This window comes from Cetorhinus maximus, chromosome 10, assembly GCF_964194155.1.
Source record: "Cetorhinus maximus chromosome 10, sCetMax3.hap1.1, whole genome shotgun sequence".
Lineage (NCBI taxonomy): Eukaryota > Metazoa > Chordata > Chondrichthyes > Lamniformes > Cetorhinidae > Cetorhinus > Cetorhinus maximus.
This window is the reverse complement of record NC_135888.1, coordinates 29,847,592-29,862,354: the sequence shown is the minus strand read 5'-3', so window position 1 is coordinate 29,862,354 and position 14,763 is coordinate 29,847,592. Positions and strand designations below refer to the sequence as shown.

General features: G+C 38.1%; 1 protein-coding gene across 14 annotated transcripts in view; it reads right to left on the bottom strand.

The window, feature by feature from the left end:
* Positions 1-14,763, bottom strand: part of LOC144685612 (histone-lysine N-methyltransferase EHMT1-like) — a 181,047-nt gene that overhangs the window by 90,384 nt on the left and 75,900 nt on the right. For 12 of the 14 annotated variants that reach the window (XM_078550304.1, XM_078550306.1, XM_078550301.1 and 9 more), the window contains 4 exons: positions 5,859-6,009; positions 5,290-5,417; positions 2,904-3,122; positions 1,387-1,473 (listed from right to left, as the gene is read on the bottom strand). In XM_078550304.1, the coding sequence (XP_078406430.1) occupies positions 1,387-1,473; positions 2,904-3,122; positions 5,290-5,417; positions 5,859-6,009 (585 nt within the window). The remainder of the gene's footprint in view (positions 1-1,386; positions 1,474-2,903; positions 3,123-5,289; positions 5,418-5,858; positions 6,010-14,763) is intronic. The other 2 variants (XM_078550313.1, XM_078550312.1) reach the window with 1 other exon arrangement.

Genomic DNA, 14,763 nt, shown 5'->3' with positions numbered 1-14,763 from the left:
CACTCTTCGGAACAGAAATTTCTGAAACTGGTTATCCCTAAATTTGAAGACAACCCATTCACTATCTGGGCCTGGCATCCTTACTGCCCCAGGCCACACACACTTCTTTGCTTCTTATTTCTTAAGAGGATAGGGACCCAACAGTTTAACTTCTGACACCCAACTCTGGTCTTCACAGAGTAACCAATTAAGCTGCCAATCAAATCGACCATCACTCTTCAAGGTGAAGGCTCTCTAGCCACCACCCACTTTTGAACTCCAATAAATGGGGCCATTCCAACATAAATGTTTACTGCTGAAATGCCTATACAAACTACAATTGTCTCAAGGCCAAATTGTACACTCAGGGTAGTAGAAATGGGCAATAAATGCAGCATTACTATTGTCACCTACATCCACAGAACAAATTTTTAAAATTGTAGTAAATGATATTTCTTCAAGTGCTTAATCTAGATGTAATGAGCACGCTAATGCATAGTTATTCAATGGATTTAACGCCTTATGATCTAAATTTAACTATATAGTGACATTTTGATGCAAATTACATAAACAACTTGAGAAAATAGTCACAATCACAATTGTGGCAACCACGAAAAAGAAACTTTAACCACGCCACAGCAATGCCACCCCGACACTAACCCCCAGCACCCAACCTTCCCCTTCCCCCCGCCCACACCAACCACGGGACCCAAACCCACCCATTTTATAAATTAAAGTTTAGCCCATTGTGTTTTGTGATGAAGGGGGTAAGCTATTCACTGCTAATATAAACATTTTGAGAGTTCTAGATCTAGCAGTGTTGGATTGACAGCACTTCTGATCTTGAGACATGTATTTTTGGGTTTTTTTTATATATATAAAATATATATATTAGTTTCATTTGCACCAGTATTCTATTGAATTTGTATTGTTCGAATTGAAAAGTTCATCTGAAGCTAACAGAGAGATCGGAAAGGCCAAGTAGTAATTTCATGGATAACTGAGAACAAAAACCCAATTAAGGTTAACATTCAGGGAACATATAACTACTCTAAATCTACAAATGCATCACTGCTTCTGCTAATTTATCTATTTACTATTTAATAAATCTGCTTAACAGTTCACAGCCTAAGCAGTTCACAGCCTAAGCCACTGTCTACTAAAAGTGTTGACTCCATTGCTATCTGATGTGAAAGGAGATATCATGCAAGTACATGATTTGAGCCAGAAAGTAAAAAAAATGTTTTTTTTTAATATTTCTGGTCTTGTAGCAAATTACTGTGATGATGAGCAGTTAAATGCACACTCTGGATTATAGGAAACAAAAGCTCACTTATGAAAGTAGCCTGAGACACAGAGTCAAAGAAAAACAGTTAAACAACTGCAATTCCAGAACAAATGACTCACCACATCAGATTCAAAGTCATCATCATCTTCCTCCAGGTCAGAGTCTTGATCCTCCTCAGGATCGTATTCTTCCGTCTGCAAGTTAGCCTGTGTAGAGAAAAATTTTAAAATTCTGCAGTTAACTGTAATCTTTGATAATCTTCCAATGCATTTAAAATGTCATATAAGACAATGAAAAAAAACATGTGTAAAGAAATCACAGGTAAGCCACCAAATAAATGGTAAACCTTTCTTTCAAAGGGGCAAAAAACTGCCACAATCTTTCACAATTAAGGAATGAAAAATCAAATGCCTCTTAAATTATTTAGATATCTAAACTTGACTTGGTATATTTTAGCACCAAAGAGAACATGTGCTAACAATGTGCTAAGAATTACACTGACAACCAATTTAAGATAGTCAGTCGAGCTCGCAATGTGGCACGTACTGGAAGCTACATCTATTAATACACAGGGCCCTGCTCTTTGCAGACAGGCATTGCGTCCTGTTTCAGCTAAACAAAATAAGTGACTGCCATTTGCTGACTCAATCCTCAGGGCAATGTCTTGACCAATCAGGGTCAAGCTGCCTGGTTTAAATTTCAAACAATGTTTGGCAGTTAACTGTCAGTCACCATCAGTGGTGCATTCCCCATGGCAACGTCACTTGCCAACCAATCAGCACTCCCTTCAAATACAGTATATATTGGTGTTCTTGCAATTGCAAGATAAAAAGCTTAGATATATCTCTTTTTTCAGCAACACTCAAGAACATTCAAGTCTGATGCAAATCTGCAAAAGGATTTTGAAACATGAACAATTATATGGATTTTAATAGAAGTTCTCGCTTACCGATTATGTTACATTTACAAAACAGCAGGGGTTTTTTTAAATAACGTTTTCTACTTGAGAGGGGCCAGAAGTAACTTGTTCAGTTATTGAGCAGATCAGGTCCAAGGCACAGCAATTTATAAATATAAATATATATGTGTGTGTGTGCGCAAGTGCGTGCGTGTGTAAAATAAACACATTTTAGCAACAATACTTAATCCCAATGTTTCACGGCGGAATAAAATAAGTATGAGACAAAAGCAGGGAAGTCATGCTGAATCTATATAAAGCTCTGGTTAGGCCACAACTAGAATATTGTGTCCAATTCTGGCCACCACAATACTTGAAGAATGTGAGTGCTCTTAAGATGCAGAGGAGAATGGCTCGAGGAATAGAAAATTTCAGCTACAAAGTTAGTTTGGAGAAGTTGGGGTTTCTCTCCTTGGAGCAGAAGAGATTGAGGGGAGAACTAAAAGTGGTGTAAACAAGATTATGATAAGCTTAGATAAGATACACAAAGAAAAGCTGTTCCCACTAGCTGATGGTATTAGGACCAGGGGGCACAGATTTAAAGTTTCAGGCAAGGGATACGAGGAAGAACTTTATTTTGTGCAATGACTGGTGGTGCCCCAGAGATACAGTTCTTCCACGTTGTAACATGTCCCTGAATGTGGAAATCAACTGGCATGAGCATCACCAAGTACATACTTTCTTAGAAATTTCCATTTTGTGAATGCTGTCAGTGCCTCCAAAGTCTGTGGATAACTCTGAATCTGGATGGTCTGCAACACCATATTTTTCTTCTTCTTCTTCCTCCTCCTCCTCATCATCTTCCTCTTCATCTTCCTCGGACTCCATATCTTGAGATATGTCAGCATTCTCCCCGTTAATGTTCTGAGTGACACCATTAGAAGAGTCTTTCTGTTCCTACAATACAGAGGAAAGAGGTAAAAATCAGGACAACATTTCAAATGTATGATGCAGTCAAAAACGTTGCATATATCTGGAATCTTCAGTCTTTTAAAACCCAAGCTTGACATTACCTAATTATGTTCTGATCTGTCATGTATTCTCACTTATTCTTTTCTACCTCATATCCTCTATTACAAGCCTTGGCCCTTACCTTCACTCATTATTTCTTTTATAAAATACAATGCATTCAAGAGATGGCTTTGCAGCATTTTCATGCTATAGATTTGAAATCCATCTTTTCACAGTGCAGTTAGTTAACACTTTCAACCATAATCAGAATTCATTTTTTGCCACATATATAAAAGTATATCCATTTCACGTTGGTCAAGTGATTTCAAGCCATTCAGATAAGTTACTCATGCCTCGGGCTGCTTTTAAAAAGGACAGAACTGGTTTTGTTAGACATTTTTTTTCATAATTCCTCCAAAACCTTGTTCATACCAGCATCATTATCCTTTTCACTATGCAACCTTCTAACACAACACAGCACCATCTGGTGTATTAAGTGCCCCACTACACTGTCAGAAAGGTTCAAACCTGCTTTATCAGCAATTTTATACCAATCTAGATTAAAACTTCTACATTTGGTTCCAAGACCAAAGTTAACTGTAATTGACACAAATATGGCACCATTGGTTCAATGTTAATAATTAAATAAAGGCTTTTTGTTAATTATTTCCAACTGGGCCAATTCATGTGTTTACTGAAGAAGAATATATGTTCTCCTTTTCATCCATATCATTCTCATGATTTAGGAGAAATTGTCACGGGTCATGTATTTGGAGGGTATGAAGAAGTGCTGAGTTTTTATTTTAAACATTGCCTGTGGAAGTTGGCCCTTATTCATCTGGGATGAGACCTAAGGCATTGGGTGAGTGGAGAAAGGCAAGGTGTAGTTCAACTATCTTGAAGAATGTGCATCTAGTTCTATCCTGTGATACTGGGGCAAATAGGATACAAGGGAGGTGAGCATTAGTTATGTAGGGGAATTTATTTATTTAATTTTGCATGGATAAGGAATTCTAAGTACAACCGTTAGCTCAGTTGATTGCACTATGAGTAATAACGCTATCAACATGGGTTCAGTGCCCGTACTGGCTGAGGTAGTTCTTGGAACCTGCCTCTTCTGCTTGCCCCATTGAAACATTATGGCATAATGAAAAGACTACTGGAGATAAAGGTGTGCGGAGAGCCATGATCAGCAACCGTCAGACAACTGAGGATACTACATGAAGAGATAGAGAAGAAATTCTAAAGCTAGGTCTCAAGGCTACACTGATAAGTCTAGGTAGGCAAAAATTACACTTTCACTCAGTTTTACTTACATCTGAGAGAAGAAAATATACTGATTAAGTGACTGTTTTAAGAGTTACTATAATTCCTATGGCATTACATTTTTCATTAATTTTCATGGCTATTTCCAACTTATGTCCAAGTTTCATTTTCCAGTGAAGACTGACATTTCTTGAATTAGTGTTTTGTATCAAATGGAGACATTTGTCTCAAAAATAAGTTAAGCAAGAAAACGTCAAGACCATAAAATTTTGTATCGATATGACTGGATGACAATTATTTTGCTCACAATTTGCAGTTGCTTTATTGCAAGCAATGTGGTCTTTTAGACCCATGTTCATTCTGTTATACTATACTAAATGCAAACTCCCATGCAAACTTGTTAAAATTTAAGAAAGACCTTTGATTTTCATCCAAAGCAACTTCTACCTCAAACTTAAGACAAAGTAATGTACCTTGGTTATGACAAAAAGGAAATGGCGTGTTTTGGGTCGTCACATAGAATTTTCAATCTTGTAGCTAACTGAGGGCACAGCATTTATATTTCAGATAGGCAAAATATAACCTCTCTTCAGGTTTAGAAAAGGCATAAACTCAGTAGAGCTTCTCCCAATAACTAATACTCACTTGACAAAATCATTAATATATTCACCATTCATAAAGTATACTGGAATTTATCTAAAATGACTAATAGCATAAAATCAAGACAATGGAACTAAAGAATTCGGGGGGGGGGGGGGGATACTTATGCTTAAATAATGTAATAGATTTCCCCAAAATAGAGATGGGAAAAATTCCTATATAGTAGGCTTACACTTTCTTGACCCACCTGCATGCCAGATGCAGACTGTGACATGTTCTGAAACATTTCAAGTACGGTGCGCTGTTTTAGCAGTTTGGTCTTCTTCTTAGGAGCCAGGCTATAAGTTCCCATTTTTCTCTTCTTCTTCCTAGCCACTGTCAAAGTTTTAATTATTTTGAACATTTAATAAAATCAGAAATTGCGTGCTTTGCAATTTAAGTCATGACCGTCATTCATGTTTATTTGCTGCTTTGTCAATTATAAATGCATGTAGTTATACACTCAAATTGGAATTGTTTTTATTGCACTGAATATGTACTTCAAGCTGTGCTATTCAGTTTTTAAATCAATATAAATATTAAACATAAAATGCCATTTTTAACTTTTAAAAATTAACATTTCTGCCATGGCATAATTTTTCTATGTAGTCAGGAAATTTTAAATTTACAGGAAATTTTATCTAATAACTATTGCTCTTGAAATATTTATTGTTAATTATTTTATGTGAAGCTATGATATCTGTATCAGTTTAACACTACAATGAGTGCACAATCAAATAAAAACTTACTGTATTCCAGTTCAGTTTTTCTTATTACCTGACTGTGGTTTGCTAGTGGCAGTATTGTTCTGATTCTGAGGTAGTATCAGTTGCTGTGGTGGTGTTGGTTGTGGTGATGGAGGAGGTGGTGGCTTTTTCCCACATTCTAGACTATTTACACCTTCTTCCTTTGGGTCTTTGTTTGGTGGCTTTAAAAGGTAGAAGTACAAAATTAATGTCTTTTAACACTGTGGTTTTCAAAGTAACACTCCACTTATTATAACTGATGGAAATTATGCCCACCTAAAGCGTATTGATGGCATAAAGTGAATTAAATTTATAAGTTTAGACAAATCCAATTCCTGTCAGTTAAGACCTTAATTAGTGTTTTAGTGATCCCCTGATATGGTGTGCTACTTAACACAACACTTAATTATTTGCTCACAAGCTTTTGATATAGCACAAGTATAGAAAACACTGCTGACTTGATAAAAGAAGTGAAGCAACACAAAAATCCTGTGAAATAGTGTGTCAGGTAGTTCACTAATTAAGATTACCTCATTCACATGACAGGCTTGTGAAAGTGGCAAAAACTGCATGCATTAGATTATCAGTTTGCAACTGCAAATTGATCATGAATGTGAATATTAGCTTTCAGATAAGAAGTGTGAAGTTAAATATATTGAAATTAAAAGTATCAATTGGTTTCCTGAATTCTTTTAATGCTGATTCTAGAATCACAGATAAATATTGAACAAAGAACATTTCTTAGGTGTGAAAGACCACCATTATAAATAACTCACAACTGAGATGTTACTTAATCTTCATAATACCCCTTCAGTTATAAAATGTAAGCTTTTTAAACTGATGCAATACATTTTCACCAGAATAGATTTAAAATCTGTAACTATTTTCATTAGAGTGATTTGATACAGATGTTGATAATTGCGATGGATGGGACAGAATAGGGCAAAGCTGTTTCAATAATTTAGGAGTCTATAACAAGGGAACACACATTTAAAATTAAATGGAAGAGACATAGTACAGAGTGCAGAAGAAACTTTTTTTCCTGATGGTTGAGAGGCCATGGAATTCAGAGAGTTAGCGATTAAAGACCATATGTATTTCTTTAATCATTTATGGAATGTTGTGTCTAGCACTTATTGCCCATTCGTAATTGCCTTGAATGTTGTCAACTTTTAGTAGGTCAGATAGGTGGTTGAAGGAAAGAGGGTAAATGAATATGGGAACATGACTTTAGGGTTACTGCTCATTTGGAGGATAACTTCAGTATGCCCTTTTCCGTATTGCAGTTTCAAAGTCATTTTATACAAATTTCATGAAAGTTGTTAGACCAACAAGAATTCAGACTGCCGGTATTTCATCTTTATTTTCCACTCACTGTTCCTTTGACCATAAGATCAACCGTATAGCAACAGTTGATCCATCAGCTGGTGTACTGATTCATGAATACCCCTTTCACCTGCCAGCAACTTCAGCCACCAGCCCCATAATAAACTCAAAAGGAACAACCAGAAATGCTTTGTCAAAGTACATCATAACGTTCCCAGCTATGCGGGTGAATGAGATAGGAAACAGAAACTGATCTCTCATGATCCAGTCACAAGCTTCCACAATGTCAAACTCAACAGAGCTGGCAACATTAAAGTGGCCAGTCAAACTTTGTTCCTAGAACTTGCCTATATATCCATGGTGTCATGGCTAGCAATAGGAAGCAATTTTGGCTATCATCGGGTCCCTGGCAGGTTTCACGGCTGCAAAATTGGAAGCCGACCATTCAGCTGTTCACAGAACCAACCACTTTTACTGGCAGCAGTAACAAAAGCAAATGTTGCTGTTGAGACACCTCTTTACTCATCTATTTCAATTAATAAGGTGATTTAGGGCTCACAATTACCCGTTATTGGTCAGGAACCCATTCATTATCGATAACCGAGGATCCACATTTAATCCCATCATCCAAATTGCAGTTTTAGCTACAACAATGACAGCCAAATCATTATTATCTCTTGCCACAGGCTCTGTTCTAAAAGTTGTCAAAGTTTTCTACATTTCCACTCTTGTTGTCAAGACAGTTTTCTGGAAACCATGGGCAGGGTTTTTCCTATGGCGGGCGTGCCGGGCGGGAGCGCACGCGGAGCCGATCACTACCCGCGATCGGCTCCATGCCGCCATTTTACACGGGTGGGCCATTTAAGGCTCACCCAGCGTAATGTGCGGCCTGTAGCGCTCAGGCTACCTGTGCAGGCGGGGGGGGGGGAAGGAAGAGTTGGGGCCAGCGCTCTTTCGCGCGCTTCAATCTCCCTGAGACACGGAGCTGCCTCAGGAGATTGAATCAATATTAAAATTATTAAATAAAAGGTTCAAAAATTCATTTAAACATGTCCCACCTCATGTGGCTGTGTCACATGAGTTGGGACATGTTTTTATACTTGTGGAAATTTATTTAATAAAAGCTTCAGGAAACCTCACCCCGCTCATGGATGAGGTTTCCTGAAAAACGCGAAGGCCGCTGGGGCTTTTCGCCTGTCCGCCAACCTTAAAGTTGGACAGGCAGCGTTCAAAACTGGTTCAGTTAATTTCTTAATGGTCTTAATAGGCTGTTTACATTTCGGTGGGCGCACAGCCGACTCCGGCACATGCCTGCCGAGCAAAATTTCGCAATAGCGTGCGATGACGTCAGGACACACGCCGGACGTTATTTTACACATCAGCGTGTCAGGCCCACCTCGACCGGAAAATTCTGCCCCATATACTTTGCTTAAGAAGTCTCCAACAAAATTGCTCTCCAAACCACTATTCATAATATACCAAAAAGCAGTGCTTGCATGCAGGCTTGCATTGTGTGCCAGGTTGCAATTTTGACCATTTAAATGACAGGCACTGGAATCTTGGAACAATCAATTCTGTCCTTTGTAATATCATTAAGCTATTATCTCTGAGCACATTAGTTAAAACAGCAACAATGTGTGAGGCAGCAGACCTATTCATTTGTATGGCTGCTTCTATACAGTACATAACTCAGGGAATTTGGTGAGTGAGAGAATTCCGAGGGTTGCTCACTTTCTAAAATCTAGTCAAGTTTTGAATTTAGCATTTAACACTGAAATAAACTACAGGTTAAGGTTCAGTGTTAGTCAATGTTAAATGAGCTGCCTGCCGGCGGCAGCTGCTCATTAATTAGGTGGCTAGCAAGAACTGGTTTCCTGGTTAGAAGGTGCTGATTCAGATCTTTAAATTTTGCTAGTAAAATACAGGAGACTTTTGCTCGATGGAGTACTTCTTCTGCAGAGTACTTAAGTTGTGGAATTTGGTGAGTGAGGGAATTCAGCACAGGTGCAACTCTGGTATTTAAAAAACAATGTGCAATCCAAGAAAGGGATCAGAAGACAGTGAGACCTGAGAGCTGAAGTCTAGAGGTATTGGTGAGTTCTCAGTTTTTTTTCTCTAAAGAAGTAGTTTAAACTTGAGCCAGGAAAATCTAAGTACCGTATTAAATTTATAGAATCAGTAGTTAAACTATTTAATACTACAAATAATCATGAAACACAAACATCAACTAATTTAATAAATAAAATGGCTTGTCTAAGATATAGCAGAGGAGGGTTGTGTGTCTGGACTGCAGAATGTGGGAATCTGTGGATGACAAAACTGTCCTGAGTAAACACATCTGTCGGAGTTGGCGCCGTCTTAAATTTCTCCAGCTGAGTCATTTAACTGGAAGTGTAAGTTGGAGAGGTTCTTACATATAAGGGAGAGGGAGGGATTTCTGGATGGTATTATCCAGGTTACAATCACGCCCCAGAGGTAAAAAACAGGTTTAAGAAAGGGAGGATGTTGACTGTTTGGAAGTCAGGTAACGAGGGTTTTGGGGAGGTTGAGGAAGTCATCCCACAGACACTGGTTCTGTCCAACAGGTGCAATGTACTCATTATTTGTGAGGACAAAGAGGAAAACTGTCTGGTGGACAGCCACAGTGCAAACCAAGGCACTATGGCTCAGAAGGCTGTCTGGGGATAGGGGAAGTGGTGGTGGTGGTGGGAAGAGCAAAAAAGGAATGTAGTACTAATAGGAGACCCTATAATTTGAGCGATAGATAATGTCTTCTGCAACCAAGAAGAAGAATTCCGAAGGGAGTGTTGTCTACCTGATGCCAGGGTAAGGGGAATTTCACAACAGTGGTGAGAAACTTGGAAAGGGAAAAGGTAAATTCTGCGATTAACACATTCTGCTATTTTGCTGTCAGACAGTGCTGACCTTTATTCTGATTTTATCACCTGCTTTAGTCTTTAATACTATCATTACCACTCCCTTTGTCATGTGTTCCCTGATCTGTCATTTAATCCCTCCTGCCCTCTGAACTATCCCTGACCTCCTATTTTCCCCACCTACCCCTCCCCCCTTTCCAACAGCATAAAACCCAACACATCTCTACCTCTCTTCCACTCCAAAGAAGAGTCATATTGGATTTGAAATGTTAATTCCGTTTTTCTCTCCACAGATGCTGCCAGACCTGCTGAGTTTTTCCAGTATTTTCTGTTTTTATTTAAGTTCAGTTCAGTTGTCATGGTCCATTTTAAAGCAAACAACAAAGGTAGGAAGAGGGACAGACATGCCCAAGGAATTATAGACCAGGCAAATTAACATCAGTGGTAGGAAAAATAATAGAATCCTACTAAAAGAGAGAAGATAGGAGAACATCTAGAAAAGAAAGATAAAATAATGAATAGTCAGCATGATTTCAAAAGGGAAAATCTTGCTTGATCAACCTCATTTTTTGAGGAAGTAACAGAAAGTAGGCAATGGTAATCCAGTAAATGTAATTTATCTGGATTTTCAAAAGACCTTTGATAAGGTGCCACATAATAGACTAATAAATAAGGTCAAGACAATATGGAATCAGGGGACAAGTGCCAGAATGGATTTCTAGGTGGCTTCAAGACAGAAAGCAGAGAGAGTGGGAATAAAGGGTAGTTATTCTTTATGATTGCGCAAAGCGATTATTTCCGCTGGTCAAGGAGTTTAAAACATGGGGACACAGTCTCAGGATAAGAGGCCAATCATTTAGGATTGAGATGAGGAGAAAATACTTTACTCAAAGGGTTGTGAATCTTTGGAATTCTCTACCCCAGAGGATTGAGAATGCTCCATCGTTGAATACATTTAAGCCTGAGATAGATAACATAGATAAGATTTTTTGGTCTCTCAAGGAATTAAAGGATATGGGGAGCAGGCAGGAGCTGAAGCCCAAGGTCAGTCATGATCATATTGAATGGCAGAGCAGGTTTGACAGGCCATATGGTCTACTCCTGCTCCTATTTCTTGTGTTCTTGTTCTTATTCAGGTGGGATGTGGTGCTGGGGCCATTGCTGTTCATAATTTGTATCAGCAATTTGGACATAGAATCAAAAACATATTTCTGAATTTGCAGATGACACCAAATTGCAGGCAGAGGGAATAGTCAATACTGAAGGGGGACTGTAACAAATTACAGGAGGACATTAATAAACTTGCAGAGTGAGAAAATAACTTGGCAAATTAAGTTCAACACAGATAAATGTGAGGAGTATATTTTGCTAGGAAGAATAGGGAGGTCAATTATTACTTAGAAGGTGAGAGTCTAGGTGTGATAGAGGAACAAAGGGATCTCAGAATATTAATACATCAATCATTAAAAGTTGCACCACAAGTTAGTAAGACCATAAAAAAAACAAGCACCATGCTTTATTACCAGAGGGATAGAATTGGAAAGTAGAGAAGTTATGTTAAACATGCATCAAATCTTGGTTAGACCAACTTATACTGCATACATTTCTAGTCGTCATATTATAAAAAGGAAATGAAGGCACTTGAAAGGGTGCAGAAAAGATTTACAAGGATGATATCAGAGAAGTGTGGGTATCCATATCAGGAGAGGATTGACAGGCTGAGTTTCATCTCTCTTGAAAAAAGGCTGAGGGGTTGACCTAATTGAGGTCTTTAAAATTATGAAAGGATTTTTTTTTAAGAATGGATATAGTGAGAGAGTTTCTATTTGTGGGGAAGAGCATAACTGGAGGCCACCAATATAAGATAGTCCAATATGGAATTTAAAAGAAACTTCTTTACCCAGAGTGGAGAGAATGTAGAGAAAAAATAGGAGGAGGCTCGATAGAACATAAACGCCACATGGACTGGTTGGACCAAATGGGCTGTTTCAGTGCCTTACATCCTTTGAAGACTTGGATTTAAATCGTCCAGACTATTAAAGTGGAAGACTTCTGTGGATCAAAAGAACTTACATGAAAGGGCATTGGACTGTTTCAATTCAGTTCCCAGTGAGATTCCAATGACGTTACAAGCTGACATCCGAGTACCTTGTATTGTGTATCCAAACTGTAAGTACTCCATTCCTGAACTGACTATGCTTATCTTGATGAGCATAAATATTTTCTCTTTTTTTGCCAGTACACAACACAACAGTAAGCAACATTCAAACATACTAGTTATTTATTGACCAAATGTAGGTTAAATTTCAGCAAACTTTTGACGATTACATCTCAATCATTAATCATTCAGAAACATTATCACACATCAACTGCATGTAGCATTTCAGCCAGCATCCATCACTCACGGTTTGAAATGGGGAGAAAAGGAAATAAAAACAATTCCCACTGACATTTGAAAATATACATGTTTTCTTTATAAACAGAGTTATTTCCAGACACAAGCAGTTTACTAGATAACATCAACTAAATTCAATGACAAAACCCTTGGAAAATCATTAATTATTGATGACAACATGAGCAATTATACCTTAAATGCATAACTGTTATGCTCATTATAAGTTTATAAAATTGAAAGTTCTAATTTCTACACACAAATAATAACATTTTTTCTAAATTGTAGGTGTTATGGCTAGAAATATTTTTAGTCCTGCACAGGACCATCTAAAATTGGCATTGCAACCAGTGAAAAATTTGATTTCTTGCACAAATAACCAGTCAAATCAGCTAAGTATACGTTAGTGTAAAGTTCATAGTACTGGTTTTATTTATTGGGCTTTTTAAATAGGGCACGCGTAATTATATCTCTCGCAGAACACTGTCCAGGAATGCCTTGCATAAAACATTTCCTTTTCCGCTTCAATAACCAAATTCCTTGTTCTCTTCTTTTGTGCCTTTTTATCTCGTATCAAAAAATAATCAGCTAGAAATAAAATTTACTTAAGCCTTATTTTATTAAAGAAATAATGCACGATGAACGCATGGCTTTCTGGCTTATTTGCATTTTATTCCAACTCTTTTTTTGTACATTTTTACCTTCCAAGAAGAATGCACATGAAAAGTTTTTTTTAAAAATCAGATCCAGTTTTTGCCATTATTAGCTTTGATATTACTGACAACAAATTCCCAAGACTCTGATGTTAATTTGATGTGAAAGGATGGGACTTGCATTCATATCGTACCTCATTATTTTCAGGAGCATAGTGACATAGGAGCAGGAGTAGGCCATTTGGCCTTCAAGTCTGCTCCACCATTCAGTAAGATCATGGTTCTGGTTTCAGCTCCACTTTCCTGTCTCCCTCCCATACCCCTCAACTCCCTTACCCAACTAAAATCTGTATAACTCTGCCTTAAATAAATTCAAGGATGTAGCCTCCAATACTTTCCGGGGAAGAGAATTCCACACACTACAGACCCTTTCAGTTTAAAAATAAGAGGTGCCCCTTTTAAGACAATGTCCCCTAGTTTTAGTCTCCCCCACAAGAGAAAACATCCACCGTGTATCCACCCTATCAAGTCCCCTCAGGATCTTATATGTTTCAATAAGACTACCTCTCATTCTTTTAAACTCCAATGGGTATAGTCATTGTTACTATTATTTATTTCATTGTTATCACCTCACCTTTCTTTACTTCAGGATGTCCAAAGCACTTTTGAGGCAATAAAGTACTTTCAAGTGTAGTCATATCCACAATGTAGTGAAATGCAGCAGCCAATTTTGCACACAACAAAGTGCAGCAAACAGCAATAAGATAAATTATCAGATAAAATCAATTCTAGTGCTGTTGAATAAGGGATAAATGTTGCTAGGACACCAAACACCAGCCCCCGCCACTCTACAGATAGTGTCGCGGAATCATAAGAACATAAGAAATAGGAGCATGAGTAGGAGTCGGTCATTCAGCCCTTCAAGCCTGCTCTGCCATTCAACAGATTATGGCTCATCATCCACCTCAACTCCACTTCCCTGCACTAACCCCATATCCTTTGATCCCCTTACTATCCAAACTGGCCAATCTCTGTTTGAGTACACTAAATAACTGAGCATCCACAGCCCTCTGGGGTAAAGAGTCCCAAAGATTCACAACCCTATGAGTGAAGCAATTTCTCCCCATCTCAGTCCTGAATGACTGACTTTTGAGACCCTAGGTTCTCGACTCCCAATCAGGGGAACAATTCTCCTAGCATCTACCCTCTCAAGCCCTCTAGAAATCTAATATGTTTCACTTCTCATTCTTCTAAACTCTAGGGAATATAGGCCTAGTCTACTCAATCTCTCCTCATAGGGCAATCAGCTCATCCTAGGGATTATCTCTCCTCATAGGACAATCAGCTCATTCTCGGGATTAGTCTACTGAGCCTTTGTTGCTCTCTCTCGAAGGCAAATATATACATCCTTAGATCAGGACATTAAATTGTATAGTACAAAACAAAAGTTAATCTGCAAAAATAAAAGGGAAGCAGGGAAGAGACACATTATCAACTCAGGCAAAAAGTAGTCCAGGTGAGGCCTCAACAAAGCCCCATACATTTCTGTAAGACTTCTTTAATCTTATACTCCAATTCCTTCATTATAAAGGCTGACATACCATTTGCTTCCCTAACTGCTTGCTGTGCTTGCCATGCTAACTTTGTGATTCATGTACAAGGACTCCTAGGTCCCTCCGAATACTAACA